The sequence below is a fragment of the Lepisma saccharinum genome, chromosome 16 (assembly GCF_977018435.1).
Source record: "Lepisma saccharinum chromosome 16, izLepSacc3.1, whole genome shotgun sequence".
Taxonomy (NCBI): domain Eukaryota; kingdom Metazoa; phylum Arthropoda; class Insecta; order Zygentoma; family Lepismatidae; genus Lepisma; species Lepisma saccharinum.
In genome coordinates this window covers 22594251-22618433 of record NC_139244.1, presented here as the reverse complement: position 1 = coordinate 22618433, position 24183 = coordinate 22594251, and the positions used below count along the sequence as shown (strand labels likewise).

The 24183-nt window shown below is 38.9% G+C and overlaps 1 protein-coding gene across 1 annotated transcript; it reads right to left on the bottom strand.

The window, feature by feature from the left end:
- On the bottom strand, positions 1–23346 carry LOC145999975 (uncharacterized). The gene is made up of 5 exons (XM_083137269.1): positions 23284–23346; positions 17757–17823; positions 7786–7904; positions 4389–4529; positions 1–152 (listed from the first exon to the last, which is right to left on the bottom strand). The coding sequence occupies exons 1-5, from the start codon at positions 23287–23289 to the stop codon at positions 15–17; spliced, it is 471 nt and encodes a 156-aa protein (XP_082993395.1). The 5' UTR covers positions 23290–23346; the 3' UTR covers positions 1–14.
- Positions 23347–24183: the final 837 nt, after the last annotated feature.

The window sequence follows — 24183 nt, the reverse complement described above, 5'->3', positions numbered from 1 at the left end:
TATGCACATAATCTTCACGTTCCTGCATGTGTCACAACACTTGACTTGTCTTCTGACAAATGTAAAAGTTTGTACATTTCAGAATTCATATTCCTTCTGATCTGATCTACTACAATTTTAAGTTCTTTTGCTTCTTTGGTGGCTTCTTGGATCTTGAAGGAAATGGAACAAAACAACATGAAACAATAGACAAAAGCATATCTTATGGACTGAATATGATTTGGAAATTAATAATTAATATTATACCGTATTTACGCATGTATATGGCGCACCCTGGTTTTTTGTGGGTAAAAGTTACAAAAAATTATATCTCGTATATACCAGGTAACCAAGAAAGTTCATGCGGTTTTTACAACTGCCCGTAGTTTTCGTGGGGTAGTACGCAGTTCAGCCGCCAGAGGTACATGTATGTGTGATTTGCGGAAAGCTCATTCCTTGGCACGTTGGCTAACGTAGATAACAGGTCGCAGTCGATAGTTCGGGAGCAAGTATTCGCAGTGAACCATGGCTGTGTCGAATGCAGTAATCAGGGCGTGTTTACTGTATGAGTAGAAGTTGGGCACAAAAGGAGCGGAAGCAGCAAGAAAAATATGTGCAGCGTTTGGAGAAGGTACAATTAGTGAACGGACAGCGCAAAAGTGGTTTCAGACCTTCTCGAGTGGCGATGAGACACTGGCAGACAAACCTCGATCGGGCAGACCAAAATCTCTCGATGTGGACCAACTGAAGGCAGCAATTGAAGAGGATTCAAGTCAAACGTGTCAAGAACTCGCTCAACGATTTGTGGTAAGTGCTGAAACAATTCGTGTGCACTTGCATGAGCTTGGCAAATCATGGAAACTGAGTAAGTGGGTCCCGCACGAGCTGACTGCTGCGAACCGTCTCCAACGACTGAACATTTGCGCTTCCTTGCTCACTAGGAACAACAACTGTCCAATTTTGGACCGCATTTTGACGTGTGATGAAAAGTGGGTAATGTACGATAACAAGAAACGCTCATACCATTGTCTATCGTGAAATGACACCATACCTTTAACTGCAAAACCTGCTCTTCATCAGCGGAAGGTGCTGCTGTGTGTCTGGTGGACTACGGCTGGGATTGTGCATTATGAGTTCTTGGAAAGTGGTAAAACCATCAACAAAGAGGTGTACTCCGCGCAATTGCAAAGAGTGGCCGAACAGCTTGCAAAAAAACAACCTGCATTAGTGAATAGGAAGTGTGTTCTTTTCCACCAAGACAACGCTAAACCGCATACAGCAAAGATGACCCTGGAGGTGATTTCTTCTCTCGGCTGGGAACTTCTGCCACATCCAGCGTATTCACCCGACATCGCTCCATCAGACTACCATCTTTTTTTGTCTATGGAAAACCATATGCGCAATCGACATTTCCAAACTCGCAAGGAGGTTGAAAACGCGGTGGTGCAGTTTTTTGCGGCCCTACACAAAGACGTTTTCAAACATGGCATCTACAGGCTTGTACAAAGATGGGAGAAGGTTGTAGAAGCGGATGGTGGATATTTTGCAGAATAAATATAAGGTAAACACATTTGTTTTGGACCTTTTCTTCTTTGTACTAAAACCGCATGAACTTTCTTGGTTACCTGGTACAATCGCAGTGCAATCCAGTTTCAAGAAATGGCTTTCTTAGTTGTACGTCGTAAAGCTGTTGCTATGCTGATCAATAATAAATATCATACCTATTCAATGAGTCACCTGTTGCTATGTGGACCAAGAGGAGAATATCCTCTTGTGTAAACAATAAGTCATCAACCCAAGCCACCTCCCCCCTCTCCCTCCACTGTGTTTAGCATCCCAAAGCTTTCACTCTTTAACCACCTTATTTATTCTGTAATAGTAGAAAGCAAGATCAAAATTATGTTATGGATTTGCAGGGCTCAGGAAGTTATTTTCTATTATTTCTCGCCCAACAAATACTGCTGATATGCATCCCATGTGACGAAAGGTGCATGCTTGAATTTTGCCAGAGTTGCACTGCTTCTCTTGGTGTCACAGAACATTACAAAGTGAATAATCGTGTGAAATGGCCTTCAAACTTTTATACGTGGTATTTATCATTCCTTCTTTACTTTTTCTAAAAGAACTTCAAAATATATACTTCTTCCCTGACTAATGTAACATTTATACAAGACACATTCAGGACCTTCCAAATAGCAGTTAGCAGCACAAGATTTCTTCCATTAAGGAATTTACACACTCCATATATAATTATTTGGCCAGTAATACATTTTAATTATTATCTTAGGTTTTCTTTCATCCAAAGCATCATAGAAATCAGAACATTACTTCATTTTGTGATTAACTTATTTCAACCGCATTTCACATTAATGTCGTTATCTTGAATGGAACACTGTTGCCATATTCAGAAACTGCAGGATTTAAGCTTTACAACGATATATACATGATAGGGTTCCGTAAATATGAAAAATCAATGCAAGTGTCCCAAAATCATGGAATGACCTTGTAAAGTTACACGTTGGCTGTCCAAATTATTCGGTGCATAATACGCACCACAGTTTTTGGGAGCAAAAATTTTGGAAAAAAGTGTGCATTATACATGAGTAAATACGGTATATGTACATTTGGACAATAGATATTAAAAAATGTGATGTTTACCACAAAATTGCTTCAAAGCTTACTTGGACCTTTGGCTGACGCGAGGGCAGCTTTTTTCGAAAAACTGCTATGGCATTCCAGTCTCAAAAATTCATATGCTTAGAATGAATTCTATAGTATTCGCGTTAATCTTTGTTTGGTTTGCTTTTGTTCTAATAGACTTAGGTAATCACAAAACTATTGAGAATATCTAGGCAACAGTGAAAGGAATCTACAAGAAGAAATTCTACGCACATGTAATTTTTCAGATTTGGAATATCATTGCTGTTTTTCGAAAAGAGAGGAAAGTTCGAAAAAAACTGCCTGCACATCAGCTAAAGGTCCAGGCCTTAAACACAGGGGTTCCTTACTATCCATAGGTTGCACATTCCAAGACCTGCAGATAGTAGCCAATCTTATAAGTAGGAACCTCGGATGTTACGGAGCGTGTGTGATACTAAGTGTACGTCCGATCCCTGTCAAAACTGCTCCGCTTAGCTTGCTGATGTAAAATACTTCTCGCACAGCAAATGCCAATGTTAGATCTCCCATATGTCATTAAGTGTACATTCGATCTTCCATCAGAACCTCGCAATATTGCTTGGTGACGCAAAATGTTGCCACAGTAGGTAAAAAACTGTGGAAATCCTCCATTTATATGTGACTTCATATCGGAATTATTTCATGTGGATCACCCTAGTTTCATTTGGATAAAATTATGTAAATGTGGCACATTTTAAGCCTAAAACACAAGAATGGTGAACATTTGCAGCATTTAAGCGCAAAATGTGTTGAAATTCGCAAATATGGTCACAATTTGCAGTTTATGCCACATTCGTGTTATATGATGATTTCAAATGGGTGAAAAATGTGCATCTGCAAAAAAATCAAGGTCCCTACCTATAAGCAGTGGCATGGCAAGGGGAGGTTGGTGGGAGCACAGAAAATTATCAAAATGATGACTGACTACTGAAAAAAATGATACATTAGTCCCCCACCCCTCTTTCGAAAATCCTGGGCTCGTCACTGCCTGCAAGTCATTTCTTTATTTAGATACAATAAACTTTATTTAACTATGCACAATGAGAATAGAGAGAGGAAGAAAAGTGCAGGAGGGGAAGTTGGTGTGGGAACAGTTATTTGTACAACAGTGAAAATTTCACCAATCTGACATCTTTAAATCAATTTTTACGACACTTAGTGAAAAAAAAACAACCATGTTACAGTCAAGTGTCTGTAATTGGCCCACTGTTTTGCACTGTAAAATACAATGATAGAAATCACAAACAGGGTCTGTATATGGTCTGGAGAGAAAAGTATACGTACATGGTCAAAGGTATTTTGACATAAAAAACATGTTTTATACAGACATATTACAGATGCTGTACAGTGTAAGCACATTTCGATGAATTGCTGTTGTGCAACTGTAAAACACATTTATAAGACTGTACATATGAAGAAACATGTATATTACAGGGAGCTAACATTTGTCATACGGAGATATGTTAAACATATGAAGTTGGATAGAAAGCACTGGACGGACATGTTTTGCAATTGTAAGCATACACACACATACCAGCTGTATTAGCAATTAATTCTCTCTGAATTCATGAATAAGCAATCAAACGTTTAAAATATTAATATGCATTATAAAATAGCTACAAAAAAAAAACTTTGAAAATGTTTAAATAAAAATGTAAGCTCAGAGAAGTACAATATTTTCATAAACTTTTAGCAAGTTTGTGTCTATGGTCATAGAAACAGCTACTAACCTTGTTCAGAATCACTTTTGATTCTGTAAGATCTTTCCCGCGGTCTGCACATTTCTTCACAAGTTCATGAAATTCATCTTCACAAAAACTGTCTTTAGCGTCACTCTGTTTTCTTGAGTATGGTACCACCTTTGCTTTTTTCTGGAAACAAAATGTATAAAAATCATACAATACTGTACATGAAATGATAGTTAAAGACACAAGCAGTGGCACTTGTTCTAGTGTTTTATTCAGATAAAATTAACATGCAAAAAAAGCCACTGAGAGATACAAATAAAATTATTCTGGAACTAAAACAAAAGAACAATTAACCTTCAAAGATTTTCAGTTTGAAAAATAAGCCTATTAAAACATTACATCATACACGTGCAATTCATATGCCTTGTTCTTAAAGTTCCCATAAATGCAAGAAGTGACACAGGCCTCTTCATTCTATAACAGGATGTCTACCATTCAAGAAATTATGTTTGTGGTCAAGAATATTAGCTATTTTTTACGGTATAGTGAATTTACATTGTTGTATACAGAGCATTCCCCGACATTCGCTACGAGACTCGGCGGCAAGCGGCCCGGCTTGTCTTTCCTGGTGAACGGGGTCTGCGACAGTGGCACGCTACAGTCTGTTTTTTTTCACTCTCCCTGCCTTCGCTCTCTTTCCCTTTCTGTTGACGTTGCAGATTGATGCCAGTATAATCCTCCCTCGGAAGTTGTGTTGTGTCGTGTCCGTGTGTTGAAAATTGTGGCTTAATATGGCACCACAAAAGTTTACATTACAACAAAGGATTTATCTTGTCGAGTGTTACTTCGGAAAGGGGAATTGTGGAGAAGTGCGACGACGTTTTGCAACGAAATTTCCTGGTGTTCTTGTTCCACATAGGACCACTATATTAAACCTCGTAAAAAAGTTTAGAGTAACAGGATCAGTTCTGAATAAAAGTGGAAAGTAAAACCCACGTGTACTTACTGAGGAAAAACTCGATGAGATAGGACAAAGGTTAGAACAGTCTCCTCGGAAATCAATCCGCCGCCTCTCACAAGAAAAGGGTATTTAAAAAACCACAGCATTTAGAGCCGCTAAAATTGTTAATTCTAAAAATAATAAAGTATACAAAGACAATCCACACACCATCTGCGAGTTAAAAGAGAGTATTGTACGAGAAATCAGGAGAATTACAGTAGACAAACTTGCACGTGTAAATGCCAATTTCCTTCCGAGATGCCAGAAATGTGTTGCAGCAGAGGGACATCATTTTCAACATCTTCTGTAGTCAAGGTTAGTACACAATATGAAAACTGTAATTTTAATAGCAGACTCTAGCAACTGTCGCAGACCCCGTTTACCGGGAAATACAAGCACTGACACCGGGCCGCTTGCCGCCGAGTCTCGTAGCAAATGTCAGGAAATGCTCTTTACCTGTACTGGGATTTGATAAAATTGAATATTTGGTAATCTGAAATTATGTTGAGTTGTGGTTAAAATTTCTTCACTTTGATTCTTAAGAATTAGATTTTTCTGCATGTGAAGTTTTGTAAAAAAAAAATTAAATTAAGTAATGTGGCCATTCCCCATCCAGGATGAAGTCTGAAGCATTAATTTTTACATGGATTAATAATTAAGGCAAATCTAAATCTTTTATTAAAGTACAGTCAGTTTTCATCTTAACCAGCCATGTGGTAGGGGTAGAAAAAGGAAAGAAACGTCAGGAAAAAGTCAAGAATTTTGGTAGACACCCTACATAAGCAAACATTCACTGTGCATGTGAATTTCGAAAGGGTCCATTATTATTAGAGACCTATTCTTTTCTTTTACAGATGCATAAAAAAATTACGTAACATAAGTTCATGTCAGTGTTTTAGTGTTTCGCACACAAAATTTTAATTTTCCTATTTTCGTGATGATTTTTAAAATTAATAATTACATTACAAAAAAATCAAATGTACAGTAACCAATATTTTCTGAATGTGTAATACTTTCGCTCCGTATCGTAAAAATTCCACTTCATATTTTCCTCAAGTTTCGAGCAACCAAAAACTTCTTTCTGGAAGCATGTGTTTTATCAAATTCGTGGCTTCTATAGTACGTGGTCAGCTGCCTACTTAGGGTTAAGGTAAAGCATGCAGCACTGTCAACATCCTATCACTTCCTTAAGCTGTCAATCACTTTTATTAAACCTTTGCAGCAAGCATTAAGGTGAGGTACATGACAATCTGCAAGTTATATTACACCCCACAACTTTACAATGATACTGGATATTGTCAATAATTTACGTGAAATATCAATACTCATTGTTTGCAAGACTGTTGTTGACGAAGGACAGTGTATGAAAAGACTTGGCTTTCATTGCTGCCAACCATTCTAATCATGAAGATGAAGATGAGTGATGAAAGTGATAAAGGGACACTCACAAAGAACAACCATGCCCAGACTGAGATTCAAATCAGCAACCCCTGGTGACGTAGCATGCTCTGCTAACCATTCCACCATGGAGGTTGGCTCAAAACTAGTGCTGGGCGATATATCATCAACATAATGAAGTGCGTATTGCTCACTATTGAATATGAAATAAATACATAAAATAGTATTAAAACTTTTCAAACTTACGTGTGTGAGTATATGTTAATCCGGACAACGTTTCGGAGGTAAATACTTCCTCCTTCTTCAGGTCTAACTAGAAATCTAGACACCGGACATGGTGTCGCGTGAAATAGTGTTAAATAGGGATATGGTTGAAGGAACTGGTAAAAAACACTTCAGAATCCTAGTTATTAAAATCGTAAAAATCCCTATCCAGGTAAAACATTCTAAGAAATACTCATATTCAAAACTAAGAAACTATAAACCAGGTGCCCACATGGCAGCCGATGAACTCCCGTCCAGCAGTAAGGTGAAGCATGTGGGTTATGGTCGACACGTGCAGAGTTGGATATTACCTCCTCCCCCACGGGACTGATTCCCCTCAACCGCAACGTCACCAATCCAATGAGAATTTGCGTTCTTCCCCTACAACTCTCAAAACACATACTCACTCATGTAAGTTTGAAAAGTTTTGATATATCATCACGATATTTTGGCGATATATATCGTGTCAGCAATATATCGTCATGGGGACAATATATCGCAGTTATCATGATATGTTAAAAATATCATATCGTATCGTATCGTCTGTGACGATATTTTCTTGACGATATATCGTGATATCAAATTTCCGATATCATCCATCCTTACTCAAAACCCATTGCTGTCACCTATTTAGATGCATTCATGAGGTTAACTACTCATGTTCTTCAAAGAAAAATTTGTAATTTTAAATTGAAATTGTATCAGTTAATTTTATATTATTACTTTATCAATATTGACAAAAAATTCATATTGAATCTTGCTACTCCGAGAACCTACCAATGAATCAAGTTCTATTTTCCGTGTTTTGGCTCCGTACTCGGCACATAGTTGTGGGACCCGTTTCCGTTTAATTGCCACGACTTGCATCAAATAATCGCATTCATCTTGCAATTTTTCTGTAAATAGAAGTAAGCTTATATAGTTTTTACTATCAACTAAGAAATAACCTGTTACACTTACAAATATGAACAATAAAAATTACAGCAACTATATTTTACGAACCATCAATGCTGTGTTTAATTATGTTTTATACGTATCTCACAGCAATGTGAGCCGACTGATTTGGCTTATTTTACTTCTCTTCTGCCACTTTTGGCTACTTGTGAAGATGAGGATGAGTGATGATCTGATGAAATTGATGAAGGGACTGACAAAGAACACCCATGACTAGGCTGGGATTTGAACCCCGGACTTCTGGCATCGTAGCGTGCTGTGCTAACCACTTCACCACGGAACCTAGCCAACATGTGACAACAGGAAGTTGATATGAGGAGCAGTACTAATCTTTTATGATCAAAAGTACTTTCTCAACACTATGCATAACAGATTATAATGTACATTATACACGAGTAATATTTCCAAACCGGAACACACACATTTCTTTTGCTTTATTTTTCAGTCTTTATACACTAAATTGAGGCTTGAGCAAATGTCTCTGTGGAGGCCAGTGAATGCTCCATGTGGTTCAAGCTTACCACCTGCACAATCAGGGTGGCTACAAACAAGCAGAAACAAAATTCCCTGACTTTTCCAGGTTTTCCAGGACAAAATTTACATTTTTCCCTGACAATTACAAACTAAACTAAAACGATGTTTTTGCAAATGGAAATAATAAACTCATACAGATCCACGTATGGTTTTGCTAAGTACCAATATTATCTTCTATTAAATTGACTTAATTTCTCTATTCTCTATGATTTGAATTCAAACTGCAAAATAGTGAATTTGGAAAATTATTACAATTTACAAGCTAAGGAAGGATTATGGAATTTTGTCATACGCAGTAAGTTTAAAATAAAATACTTATTATGTTTAAAGTTACGACTAAATGAGAAGAGTGAAGAGTGATTGATTAAGAAATACAATTTGTAATTTATCAGTTTCCTTATACATTCTCGGTATTATATGTTGATATTTCCACTGAGGTTTGGAACCCTCTGCTTGCAAAAACTATGAGTGCGGACTCATTTTTCAATGCATAAAGCTACTTCTCTCTTCTCTGTAAAGCAAACAACTTAACTCTTGCATATAAGTGAAACAACTGAATCGAACAAAAGAAAGTGTCATATTTCCTTACATTATCGATGGGATTTCTGCTTCAGTACAGTATATCCAAGTGAAGTGCTGTGAAACTGGCAACATGCAGTTATACCATTAATGCTGACGAAAAGGGTATGTAAGTATTAGAAATTTAATGCAAGGAATTTATAGAATTGCATTGTATAGGTACCTGATTTAGCTAACCAACACATTAAAACAGGAACACTCTTAATAATAAAAGCTTCTGAAAGTTCATATACGATGGTGCCTATACGCAGCGCTAATGGTCGGAGAGCGACACACACACAAGCAGGCAGGAAGAAATGGCATGTAGCTGTAATCTGGTACAGTTGCAATGCAGCCGGTTTAGGACAGTTCTAGGTTAAAGATTGCAGCTCTCATACAGTCTCCCACCGACTGCGATGTAGCCTACATTGCACACTCAGAATTTGGCACAGAGCCACCAGCAATCGTGTGAGTTATGCAGACCGGACGTCGTGAGTGATAGTATGGTCAGACGATGGTGCAGACAATTCACGGAAGGCCAATCAAATGTTCACAACCCCATACAGCTGAGTACACATGGGCCCTTTGCATCACTTCAGGTGAGAGATCTTAGACCACTCCCTGTACAGCCCTGGCCTTTCATCTCTTTGTTTAACTGAAGAGGTTTCTGGCACGGCAAGGATTTGACAGCTACACTGCGGTAGATAGTTCCAGTCTTTGCTGTCAGACACATATACCATGGACATACAAAATTTAGTGCCATGCTACGACACATACCAGAACAATGGTGGTGATTATGCCGAAAATTAGGTTAGGACTCACTGTTACTAATGCAATAAATTACAACTGATATTCTTGTTTTATTTATGCCTAATCGGTAGGGACCTTGATATTTTGTTATTTTTTTTTCAAATTGGTGTTTTTCTTATTTTTTACTATACGGTGTTATTTTTCCCAAAATTCACATTTTCATTTTAGCGCATTTTCTGGCAAATATCTGAAATTTTACCTTCATGGTGTTTTTAAACTACTGTTTCAAATTGTAAGTCACATGGCTTACGCCTCTTCGCGAGAGTTTGATATCTTGAAAGTTATTTTGGGAAAGTTATTTTCCATACCCCTTTATTAATTTTAAGGTAAGCATTTTAGATAATGGAATTTTGGTGTGGAGTTAGGGCCCCACACTTTCTTGATCACGGCTGAAGGTGAGGGTGATGTGATCAGCACCACACTCCTGGCTACCTTTATCCCTCAAAGTTTCCTCAAGGTATCAGCTTCATATGATGCTGGGTGGGCGCCGGAGCAGTTTGAATAGGTGGAAAACATCCCGGTTCTCCCCCGCAGGGGATCGACCCCGGGTCTCTTGCATAGTAGTCAGATGCCCCAACAACTGAGCTCCATTATTACTCGCTCGACAAATGCCGATAGTGTGCACTTAGCTTGGTAATTCAAAACATATCTCGTGCAACAAATACGAAGATGTGGCTCCCGTGTGATGGTAGAAATGCACTCGATCTCCTGTTAGAACCCTGCCACTTTGCTCTGTGATGCAAATGGTTTTGATAGAAGTTGAAAAAATTGTGGGAAATAAATGATTTAATGTGGCTGTTGGAATTATTCCATGTATGTATAACTCTATAGTTTACTCTTTAGTAAAATGTTGGAAAACTTGCATGTTCTATGTACACAAACATGGCCTAGAAAAGTCAAGGATGTTGGATTTCATGGAATTTTTTTTTGTTTTAGGACATTTCTTTAAAAAAAATCGCTAAAAAAACCAACAATTCGCATTATTTCGATATTTCGAACGGGCGAAAAATGTGTCCAGACATCACTGCACATTCCTAAACATAATTTCGCAGCAATTACCATTTTTCATGGTTTTGGCGTTTGCGACAAATCAATGTACCTACTAATTGGAAATTACTTTCTGGCCACCCCTCGTATAAATCAGTAGATGGAAAGTGAAAATTTAGCAGGGCTGGCAGAGAAAAGTAAATTCTTGAAGGAAGTGATTTGCTGTTATGATTGAATGATTCGAGTAAATATGATATAAAAATATTTACGTATTTATTATTAGTATTTTATTTCATAATATTGGACATTAACTTCACTCAGTGAGAGATTTAAGACCATCTCTCACGAGATTAAACAGACAGGACAGAGAATGGTGTTAATTTCATTGCAATACTAGTGTTGCAGTAAATTTGAGGTTGGGAGCATGCACTTATAACGTTCACCAATGCAGATTTATGTTTCAGGTTTTCGTGATAGTATTCAATATATATCCCGTTTGGTTGGATTCTTCTTGATATCTAAGAATATTGCAATGTCATTGTAAACGTATGTTAATTTGTGCGAAACCAGTAATACGTCAGGATGATAAAAGAAAGCCTTCGTAAGCACTGCTGCATTCAATAAGGTGAAGTGAGCCAGAAGAGTAATAAAATTCCAGCAGCATATTTGCAGTCTAAAGCTCTTCTTGTTTATGCATGCGATTTTTGTTGGATGTTGCCGTCCATGCAATTTCTGTCGCATGTTGTAGTGAGATACTTTGTCGGGTGGCGATATTCGACAAAAATCGTATGTATCAATGGAACCTATTTGTTTCCATGTTCCTTCAGTTTGCCCAACAAAATGCCTTACTACGACGTCCGACAACTATCGGACGGCACCACACCCACTCTTATCCCCTCCATCTGTTGACAAGTCCCCTTACTACTCCCATACGGACAAGAAAAAATGATAATTCAATGCATTTTCCACGTAATATTTAGAGGCTTAACCTTTACTCCTCCGATGATACCAACCATTTGGTATGATCAGAGTAAGGTCATACTGGCCCGATGATACCATATGGTATCATGGTGCTGATTACGAAATGAATGTGCTCTTTGGACCTTCATACTATTATGTTTGGGTGGAAACTCTGACACAGGTCTGGAGCAAGCCTGGGAAATTCATATTGATGACCAACCTCCCCCCTCTCCACAACATAGCCATGCCACATTTCCGAACAGAGTTTCACATTTTGGCTCATTATTCAACTTGTATGGCACCCAGGAACATGAAACATGTTTCAATCTCTTTGGAAACGTCCATTCTTTGAAGAGAATACTAAGGTTTGCACCTTCTCCCCAAAATAGCGGGAGAAGAGGAGGTAAACTCCAGATTTTTATGTTTTTTTTCATTGAAATTCGGTGGTCGGGCCCCCAAACCCCTTCAGTTCGGTGTTCTGAATTGTACACCGTTGCATGCGCTGATGTTTTAGCTGCAAAACAAAAGTTATCCGAAGTAGATTGCTCCCATAGTGCCCGAGTTATAACAATTTTCGTCAAAAGAGTGTTCGAAGTCAATGAAGACGAAATTCCCTGACTTTTTTGACACCTCAAATTCCCTGTCTTTTCCCGGTTTTCCAGGTCTGTCGCCACCCTGACAATGTACCTTAAGGCCAATGATCATCAGAGCAGTGGGAGAACATACCATTATTTTCACAGAACCATTTCCTGTTTCTTCTGTCACAATTACAATGCACAGTTATTAATTAACCTGGTGGCTAAAGGTTTTCCACTGCTCAAACGCGACTGATGAAGCCTCCTGCCTCACTGACCCCTTCCTTCCCACTCCTCTTATACAGGGTGTCTACCAAAATAACAAATACAAAATTATCACATTTTCTTGCTTTCATTTTTCTTAACCTTTTTTAATCGATTCCTACTTAGGTAAAGTTGGAAATTAGCAATTAAGAAAATAAATATTTAATGAAAAACCCTTACCAAAAGGGCAGTTAGGATGAAAACTGAAGCTGTACGTGGGCGTACCCAAAACAAACCAAACTAATTTTGTGGTGGGCAGAGCTTTTGTAGTACCGCATTTTGCCGCTAGGAGCGCATAGAGCGAACCTTCCTGAGTACATAAGCCGAGTGCCGTCGCTGAAGCAGGTCAGGACACGTTTTGGCGGAGTTTAGAGTGACAGCTGTTTTGTGTGATCGTCGTTTTTGCAATGGCTGATTTTCGGGAACAGCGTGCGGCAGTGAAATTCTGCTTTTTGCTCGGAAAGAGTGGAACAGAAACTCTTGAAATGTTAAAAACGGCGTACAAGGACGATGCTATGGGGAAAACTCAAGTGTTTGAGTGGTTTTTCCGTTTCAAAAATGGTGAAATGTCAATTGATGACAAACCTCGTTCTTGTCATCCTTCCATGGCCCGAACACATGACAATGTTGAAAAAATTCGTGAAATCATCAACGAAGATTGACGACGGACCATTGAACAAATTGTGGAGCTGTCGGGAGTGACTTGGAGTTCAGTGCAGCGAAGTTTTGAAACGATTGCGCAACAGTGTGCGGCGGAAGAGGCCCGATTTGTGGCAGTCGGGTGACTGGTTTTTCCATCATGACAATGCCCCAGCTCACACAGCCCTGTCTGTACGACAATTCTTGACCAAAAATGACCCTGTTCCTCACCCCCCATACTCACCCAACCTTGCCCTGTGCGATTTTTTTTTGTTTCCTAGAATGAAAGGAGACATGAAAGGAAAGCGTTTCGCTGATGTTGCTGAGGTGAAGAAAAAAACGACGGAGGCGCTGTCACGCATCACAAAAGATGACTTTAAAAAATGTTTTGAAAAATGGAATCAAAGATTGGACAAGTGTCTTAATGCAAGTGGAGAGTACTTTGAAGGGGATTGAAGGTTTGTACTTAAATTGTGAATCAATAAGTTCACAAAAAAATTAGTTCGGTTTCTTTTGGGTACGCCCACGTATTTTACAAGAGAATTAGACTTGCTTTATGTATCAATGCACCTGCATTTGGCTGACTAGCGGGGCTCTGGCATCTGGACTCACGGCCAGTATAATCTTATGTGGGGATCGTGTTGTTATCCCTATATGTTTGTGATTGTCTCTTCATCCATCTTATCTTACCACCATTCATCCTGAACTTCGTGATTAGCCAGAGGGACAGAAAAGTGAAGTAAAATAAACTAAATCAATCAATCAGTCATTGTGATAGCAAAAATTATTGACTTTAAGTATAATTTGTTGTTTTATTTACTTTTTCATGACTTTCTTGACTGGTAGACACCCTGTTACACTACAGTACTAATGCTTGCTCTGCATCCCACATGTGAATACTAGATTTTTTTATTTGCTTTTGTTCTTTAGCGCAGCTTTTCTGCCACATTTGGCTAATCGAAAAGATGAGGATATGATGAAATTGATTAAGGGACACTCACAAACAACACCCATGCCCACGCTGGTATTCAAACCTGGGACCCCCTGGTGCCCTGCATGCTGTGCTAACCACTCTGCCACAGAGGTCAGCATGTGCACACTAGGACATTCTTGTGCAAATATGGCAGGGTGGGCATGTAGGTCTGCCGGAAAGTAACAGCAATATATTCAAGTTCAAAGATAACTGGATATAAAATGCCCAGTGGTGATTTTCTCCTAATACAGTGGACTCTATGTAATTAAAACTTCCAGGGGACACAAAAGTATTTGAAGTAACAAGAACAAGAGAATCAATAAACAAAACTACTGTATGGCACTATACACAAAAATAATGAACATTAAAATTGTAAAAATTGCCATATTTTGAGCTTTCCTGAGACAGCTATGGTCCTATATTGCAAGCAAACCCCCCCCCCCCAAAAAAAAAACTTCACATAATAGTGAATCGAAAAGACGTTTAACACTAAAGAAGTTTGTGATTTTTGTTTGCTCTTAGAACTTCTACTTTTCTTTCTCTGGTTGTTAAGCTAGTAGCAGAAGACTTTCACAAATCATTGGCTAGAAGGGGAGGGGCTTCAAGGTGAAACACCTTCACACAAAAGGGGTGGGAAATTCCATGTTATTGAATAGAGGGCCGTCTCTGGATAGCTGCCTTCAAATTATGCAAATAAAAGATTTGGACATCCAAATTGCACGGGAATTTTTAACATTGGTTTCAATAGGAAATTCAAGGGGAATAAACTCTGTTCGAATAACTGAATAATTCGAATTATCCAAGCTTGAATGAAAAAAGAATCCACTGTAGTCGTAGAGAGGACACCTATCCTCAGCACATGGTTTTAGCTTCAATTCTTGAATGGAATAACCAGAAGTAAATTTTAAATCCAACTCGGGGTAGTAATCACACATTATTTGACAATGCAAATGAAATGAATAAATTGTGGATCATGTTTTCAGAACAATTTCTCCATACTGCACAGAGAATATAACTGGCATTGCAAATGAGAAAGAGAGGTATTTTTTAAAAAAAAAATATATATATATATATATATATATATATATTTGGAAATTGCATCACAGAATTTGTAGCATATAATTTTCTACAGAAAACCAATGATTTTAAGTGCACAGGATTTTTTCTATCATTAACATAAGATGGCACAGGAATATATGGAGGTAGGTTATTGTGTAAGTGCAGAAATCTATAAAAAAGAGTGTGTTGGAGAAGGGGGACTCTTGTAGTCATATTATTGAAGAATTTGGCATTGCAAGTTGGTTGTGTGGGTACTCACATTTTAAACTGATTCATTAGAAATAACCACACAACATAAACAATAATTCTCAATGAGTGACTGGTTTTGAAAATGCCTCACATTATGCATGTTCTTGTGCGATGTCATGAAGTATCCATGAATTCAGTTCTGCACAGTTGGTGACCAAAATTTCATTGTGCACGTAATGTGAAAAAGCCACACAAAAATCATGTGTAAATAAAATACATGCATACGTCAAACACAGAAGAGGAGACACCAAAGAAAACTTAAAAAATAAAATAAAAGGGGCACAGCCATATAGGCTAGTTAATGCAGTTTGACTCGATGATGCACCATTTATATTGTACACTCTTAAATAACACAAGGTAATGACAAGCAGCAAAATACAATAGTGAGAGTACATTGCATGGTAGTTCAGAACTCTTTAAACAATCTATCTGACCAAAGAGTGCACTTTATAAACAAAAAATAAAATGGACCCAAATTTTACAAGCCCTGGAGAAATGCATGAGGCTTCACTGTAGATATACAAAAGGATGGTGATGATTCAGGAATTATTATTACAATTTAATTAATGAATGGCGCGAGACAGTGGACAAAAAAAGCAGTTCCTTACTTGGATTAATTTCCCTGGATGTATGCAAAGCCTTCAATACCATTGATTACAAGCTGCTAATAGAAAAATTAAAGAACAGATTTGGTTTCAATAGCAAAACAACTCTCTGGATGGAAAGTTTTCTCGCGAATAGAAAAATCTCAACGGAAGTAGGATGTTTACTTTCCACTGAGCAGTCAGTGTCCTCAGGCATTCCACAAGGTTCTATACTTGGCCCAAATTTATTCAAACTATTTACTGACGATATCACACTTGGCCCAAAATTATTCAACCTATTTATTGACGATATCACACTAATAAATTCAGATTTGTCGATTACTCTGTATGCAGATGACTGCCTTCTCGGCCATGTTGGACAAACGTACCAGGATGTAAAGGAGAAAATGGAAAACTCATTCCCCAAAGTACTAAATTGGTACAACATCAACAACCTGAAGCTTAACGTTGCAAAGACGAAGGCCATGGTGATCACACCGGTCAGGGAATCCTGGCTAACACGATGGATATTACCCTTAATGATGCCAGACTACCTTTGAGCAATCATTTAAAGTATCTAGGAATCATTATAGACCCCCAGCTAAATTTTAACCTCCAAATAAATAACTATATTCGTAAAATCTATCACCATGTTTACATATTTCGAATAATTCGTAAATATCTCATCAGAAATCTTAGTAGATATTTCTACCTTTCTTTTATTCATCCCGTATTCGAGTATGGTGCTAGTCTTATTTATGGCGGTAACTTAACTCATCTGAAGAAACTTGAAACAATCCAAAACAATTGCTTAAGAACTATTCACATGCATCCCCAAGAAAATAATTCCCAACTTTTGCGCAAGATTCACAACATACCCACAGTCACTTCGAGAATACATTACATCTACCTGAATAAGGTATTCCATAGTATACATAACAAATCATCTCCATTCCAAAATAGGATACTGAGTTCAGTACCCGAAACATCAGATCGGCCTTACATAGAGACCTAGTAATCCCCAAACCTAACAAAACCAGATTTGGCCAGAAGTCCTTCTCGTACCTAGCAGTGGTAACCTGGAATTCACTCCTGACGAAGGTCAAACTCAGTACCAGCAAAGCGCAGTTCTGTTGTCTTCTACGTTCACATGCCTAGAAATTCTAACTCCAGTAATATTATTTTCAGTGCTTACCCCCCCCCCCCCCAACCAGCACCATTCCCACCACACACATATGTTTTAAAATTTTCATCCATGTACTTCGAACATTAATTTCATACACACTCATACCCAAACCCACACACCCTTACATTTTCCTTTCTTCTAAATGTGTATAACTCTCAAACTTTCTTTATTTCATTGCTACTATAGAACACTTTATACTGTATACTCATGTAAATTCATCTCATTTTCCTTAGATGCAGCTTTTGTATATTTTTTTACCATAGGGCATCAAGTCATTATTTGCATTAATATTGTTCTAAATGAAATGTTGTATGGCTTAATTGTAACCCTATTGAGATAATAAATAATAATCAAGTAAAAGGCTTCTTACAATAAACACTGTCTATACTATAAGAATTTCAGTAAATTATACATACGTAAAACTTCATGAGCCTCTTCCTTTGAGGGACACTTTTCAGTGTCTGCATTGTTTTCTTTACCATTCTGAAAGATCAGATATGAAATAATTAACATTTTACAACAGTAACCATTGAGGAAACAGTATTCATGTTCTGAATTTACGTTAACAGTTCTGAATGATTTTTTTCAAATTTTCATAGGGGGAAGACAAAGTATTGCAGAATTGTAGAAATTATTGTTACAGTATATTTGAACCTTGGTGAAAGTAATTACCATTGTTTGGAGTTCCAAAAAGTGCAATTTATCGGTGAAAAAAAATGTAAAAAGTACCTTACACAAGCATCAGTGCTACCCATCAACAAGACAAGTTTAGTTCATAGAAACAAGAGGAAGTATCAGAGAATAGTGGAAATGGTTGTGAAAGTAAATTTGAAGCTTTCTAAAAGTAATTAACACTGTTTGCAGTTCTGAAAAGTGCTATTTATCGGTGAAAAGAAGATGCTTGCTCTTCCCTGCTTACCACAGACAAGGCATTTCATGGACTACTGCTGACACGGGGCTCAAAGGGGTATTGTGCTTTGAGACCAGCACCAACATGATGAAATGTTGATAGCATTTATTGAAATTATTGTAATGCTAAGAACCCAATACCAGGCCCATCTAATCTAACCATGAAAGCATTTACAGACATCATTTGAACACTAAGAGCTCTAAACCTGACTCACCTTGTCTAACGTAACTATGAAACCCCCTTGCACCACACACAACCAAGACAGCAGTCACCGAATGGCTGGTTGCATGAGAAGAATCAAATAGGAAAATATGTAAGTGAAAACCATTCCCAAGCAAAGATGCAATAAGTAATCACTCAAACTCTGAAGTAAGTGTTAACAGACATAAATATTAATCTAACCATGATGAAATCGTAATTAAACTATCGGAACTTGGACCAATTTTATTCCTGTGGTGATTTCCTAGACAATTTACAATGTATAAAAATGGACCTGGAGTGCCATTTGCCAAGGCATTTTATGTTTACAGTGCTTAGAAGCTCCTCGATGGGAGGGTGGTAATGTAAGCACCTTGTAATCATGCAGTCTCAGGTTCGGTACTCGGTAGAGGTACATTTTAAACTGTAAACTGTAGGTCCAGCCCTGATTAGCCTATCTGTGTATAATGTTGATTCCCACTTGCATGTCGGTGGAGGCACATGGTGGTTCGGATCCCACTTTAAACTGTAGGTCCAGTTCCGATTAGCTTTAATGTGCATAAAGTGGACCTAAAACACTAAATCAATCCAAAAACCCACTTACATGATCACTATAACCTGTATGAATATGAAACTTTGATAACATCAATTCTCGCATTTGTAAGACATGGAAATTATTAAAAAATTATGTGGACGAAGGTATTGTACTAGTAAATTGTAATTGCACTATTTTAGCACCTTGTTTAATACTCATTAAGCTTACAAGTAGAAAACTTAGTTTTATGCGCAAAGTTCTTTAATATACTACCAAACTCAATGGAACTTACAACCTTAGTGACAATGAAGTTCGACCAGTCACAAATATAGGAGTGCGTTGTGAAAGAAGGAGAACACATGCATATGCTGAACATATTTTATTCAGCAGGCTACATGGAACAAAGGAAAACATAAATTTCCGCTGCAACGCAGCAATGTATGGTGTCCACACAAAATAAAACATTTTCGTCCATCTACACGTGACATTGAAGTTCGACCACTGTTAGAGGGGATCCTGTTTACCATGGTGTGACGCCGCCCCGTCGGCGAATAACTGTGGCAATGCGTCGGGGCATGCTGCGGACAAGTCGTTCAAGGTATTCCACATCGATGCGGTGCCATTCCTCCTGCAGCAGGCAATAAGAGCAGCCACTGCCGTGACTGTTGCACACATCGCTTAAGAACACGCCACACATTCTCAATGGGCGAGAGGTCGGGACTTGATGGTGGCCATGGCAGAGTTCGCACATGATGGCGAGTCAACCATTCTCTTGTCAGCCACGCTGTATGAGGCCTGGCATTGTCGTGTTGAAAGATGAGACACCGCCTGTGGAACAGGTGCCTTCGCACTGTGGGAAGATGCCGCTCCAGTATGCGTGTATAGGCGTGTGCATTCACAATGCCCTCACAGACGTGTAGTGGGCCAACCCCAGATGCCGTCATGCATCCCCATACCATCACTCACGCAGGTTTCTGTACCCGACGTGCATAACATTTTGCTTCATTCTGTTCCTCCTTCCGACAAATGACTGTTTTCTGTATTTTCCCGTACACAACATTGAAAATGGATTCGTCCATCCACAAAACCCTGTTCCACTGCCGAAATGTCCATCCCCGGTACATTCGTGCCCACCGTAGTCGATTGCCTTTGTTCAACATGGAAAGGAAGGGTTTACGTTTCGCCTTGTACACTCGGTAACCGCATCGCTGTAGGTAATGGCGAATGGTTCTGGTTGACACTTCAATGTGAAAGCGTTCTCGAGTCCACAGTCGTAATTCGGCCACAGAAACATGATTGTTGGTCTGGATATAGCGCCTAAATATCCGTAGGTCACGCACGCTCAGCAGGCGTTTTCGACCGGGGGCCTTACCTGGCTCTGTAGTACCTGTATTTTCGTGGTGTTTGATGATGCAGCGGACGGTTGACTTGGGTAAGTTGAGTTGGCACCCTATTTCCCGTTCACTGAATCCATCCCGTTGCAACTCCACCACTCTTCTCCTCACGGTGTTGTCAATAGGTTTGCCACTGGCCATGGTGATGATGCACTGCAGTTCCTCGGTGCACAGCACGCACTTATATACGGCGGACTCCCTTATCATGTCCGTGACGTCATGCTTCCGTCGAATGCGCCACTATCTGGAATTTTCCGTATGGGTCTGGTGCCTGGTCGAAGTTCAATGTCACGCGTATAGTTCCCCGTTTTCGTTCTTTATGTGACCTTGGGTGCAACATGCTGGAATCACGATTCTTGCCTGCTCACACGCCTCCTCTTACACACATGCGTCACTTCTGCGGGTCACCCATTCCACCGCCTATGCCTCTGTGCATTTAATCACGTATTCCTTTTTGGTTGTACTTCCTTGTCACCAAGGTTGTAGATGTTACATTGCTTTGCAGAACAGATTTAGTTAGGTAGTAGAGCAGCCCTAGGCTGAACCTCGCTCAGTAGAAAATAAAGAAACTACTCTATTCTATCTACACACGGTCACAGAAGTATTCGGACACCCATTCATTTCCGTTAATTAACCATGTATCTGGTGTAAAATGAAATTAGTGAAGAATGAAGATCGGCCAGTGATGAAGTATGACTTACAAAGATATAAACATCATTAAATATCCCTTTTTTGATTGACATAGAAAGAGATACAATCTTATTTATTCCCAATGCCAGAAAAGTTTGTGCAACAAACGTATTCAGACATCGGTATGCATGGAAGAAATGTCTGTGAATGCGATAACAGAGGGCGTTGTAAATCGGAAGCTGTGCTAGAGATTCACGTTGTTTGCCCACCTGCTGCACAGGCAAAATTGTTCTTCCAGTGCGTGAAGAATTTCAAGAAAAGTGGTCCGAAGAGGAAAGGAAAGCAACTTTCAGTAGTGACAACTTGTTGTTTTCCACCATACAAAAGCAAAAACATGCAGGCAGATCGCAGAAATGTTCCAGATGAAGAAGATCACGGGATTTGACATTATCAAACGCTTTAACAAGGAAGATATGCTCGAAGATCGTGCTCACACCAGACGTCCTGAAATGTTTTCTTTAAGAGAAGAGGCTGTGATTGTGAGAAAAGAGAAGAAAGATCCTATATCAAGTGCTCCCCAAATTGCAGTCGAGGTGGAATCTGGGATAGAAAAGAAAGTTTGTCCTGAAACAATTCGTAGAGTGCTGAGGAGGGCTAATTTTCATGGTCATGTGTCCTGGCGAAAGCTGTTTGTCAACAAGATCAACCGAAAGAAAACACTAAATTTTGCGAACGAATACGCTGACAAGGGTGAGGAATGGTGGAATCGTGTAATTTTTGTTGACGAAAGCAAGTTCAACTTACACGGTTCGGATGGGCAGTCATATGTGTGGAGAAGACCCAAGGAAGAGTTAAAAGGGAAAAACATGCAAGCCACAGTTAAACATGGTGGTGGGAATGATGGTTTGGGGCTGCATGTCAGCGAGTGGTGTCGGCAATTTGGAATTTATTGAAGATACTATGAACAAGGAAACTTTTATGACCCAATTTAAAGGCCACTGTCCAAAAAATGGGAATTTCTGATAGGTTCATGGACAATGACCCAAAGCATACGGCTCATATTGTGCAGATGTGGCTTTTTTACAATTGTACCAAAGTGCTTCATTCCCCTCCTCAGTCCCCTGACATCAACCCCATCGAGCACTTGTGGGATAAAATTCAAGATGGGCTAAGGAAAACCCCGATCGACTCAAAGGAACACCTAAAATGCAGGCTTCGGGAGGAATGGGCCAAACTGTCTGTGGATTACATGGAAAAACTTGCGGCAAGTACGCGGAATAGACTAAAGGAGATGTTAAAAATGAAGGGCATGCCCACAAGGTATTCATTTTTGTTTCTTGTTTGAAAGTTTTATATGTTTTGACCTGTGTCTGAATACTTTTGTAGTTCTCAGAAATGTGTTTCCTTTTATTTAATTAACGATAACAACATTTTAATTTTATTTTTTCAAGCAGGTGGCAATTTTCATTACATGTTCATTTATTCCTTTGGGTAAGAATTGACAATATAGAGAAAGTCTGTAATTTTGTTAATTTTCAGTATACTCACTAATTTTAGTCTCCTAATCACAAATCTGTTGTAATAAACTGGGGGTCATGTGTGGAAATTGTACATTTTGATGAAACATTGTTGGTTGGCCCCAAAAACCATCCATGGGTAGCCCGGTAAAAATTTACTATCCTTCGGACACCTCTAATTTTTTTCGTTTCGTCAATTTTTGACAATCGTACTTACGTATCTGCTTCGCGGAACATTCCTGAAGGTGTATCAACGTTGTTTTGATGAAATTAATTGCAATTTTTCACATTACCAGTACGTCTTTCTGATAGGCCTTTTCGCTTGCTTGAGACGAACTAACCTAACCACGCGCCAATGTTTCGCAATTATTTCCAATTTCTAGATCCTGATACTAACACGACACCAAATTTTAACTATGTTTCCTAACCTATCCACGCGCGAATGGTTCGTGGGGCTAGCTATTCTCCGTCGGAGAATTAATTTTCAACGAACAACATGAATTTCAGCTATGAAACATTCCCACATCACACAAAACACCTTCCCGATGTTCGACAATGCTACAGGATTTTATTACGGTAAGTAGTTTCTTCTGTAAAAATAAATAAATGTGTCCGAAGGATAGTAAACAAGTACCCCAGATAATTGTGGTTATGGGATTTTTTTATATGTTTAAAAACAAGAATATGTAGACTTAAGTTTATTACATCACACCTTCTACTCAATTTTTCTCCTATCTACTCAATAAACAAAATATTTACCTCCATTTTTCAAACAAAAATTTTGCACAGACTACTTCAACCGTTGCTAGGTTTCTCTTTCTTCTATTGGTGAGTTTCATGTGACGTGAGGATGCGAACTGCCAGCTTTATTTGGGCCCGTTCCGAAAGTCGCACGAGTTTAACGCGTTAAACGAGTTATGGTAACTGGCTGTCCCATAAGTGCTTCCGTGCGTTTCATTATGCTGTCCCAAAAGTCGCATTCCGTGCGTTTGGAGAATCTCGTTCTTGCACGAAACGCACGGACCAGGAGGCTGGTTTCTTCCGTGAGAATCGTCTGCTCCTTGCAGACAAAGCACATGCTGATGGATTCAAACTTCACTAATTCGGAAAATGTATTATAATTTTAACACAGACCGATATGAAGCAACGTGAACAAGATGAGTATGCCTTGACCGTTCTTAGAATGTGATTAAAATGAGTAACAGTGCCCACAGCAGAGTTTATTTTTGCCATAAGGACATTCCTTCCGCTGACGCCATGCGGAAACTTTCTCTAAACAGTGTTGCCAACAGCACGAGAGAAAAACGGGCTAAATCGCACCCAAAATGGAGCTAAAATTCACATCCAAGGGGCTAGGTTTACAAAGGTGCGGCTGCGCACTGAAAAAAGAATCTGGTTCTTAATTCTTGGGTGTTTTGGTGCAAAATTTCTGAAACTCAAGAACCACAACTAATCAACTGTCAAGATGAGGAGCATACGCTCAACCAAATTAAATTTTCTTAACTTAAATAATTTATTTCCCCCTTAAATTGTGGTGCAGTAGATTACACAAAAGCATTACACATTTTCGGCATATTCCTCCTTCATATATATGCACACGTACACTCACACACACACACACACGGCCGCACGAACGAACTAGTCTCTGGGTGAGCCTCA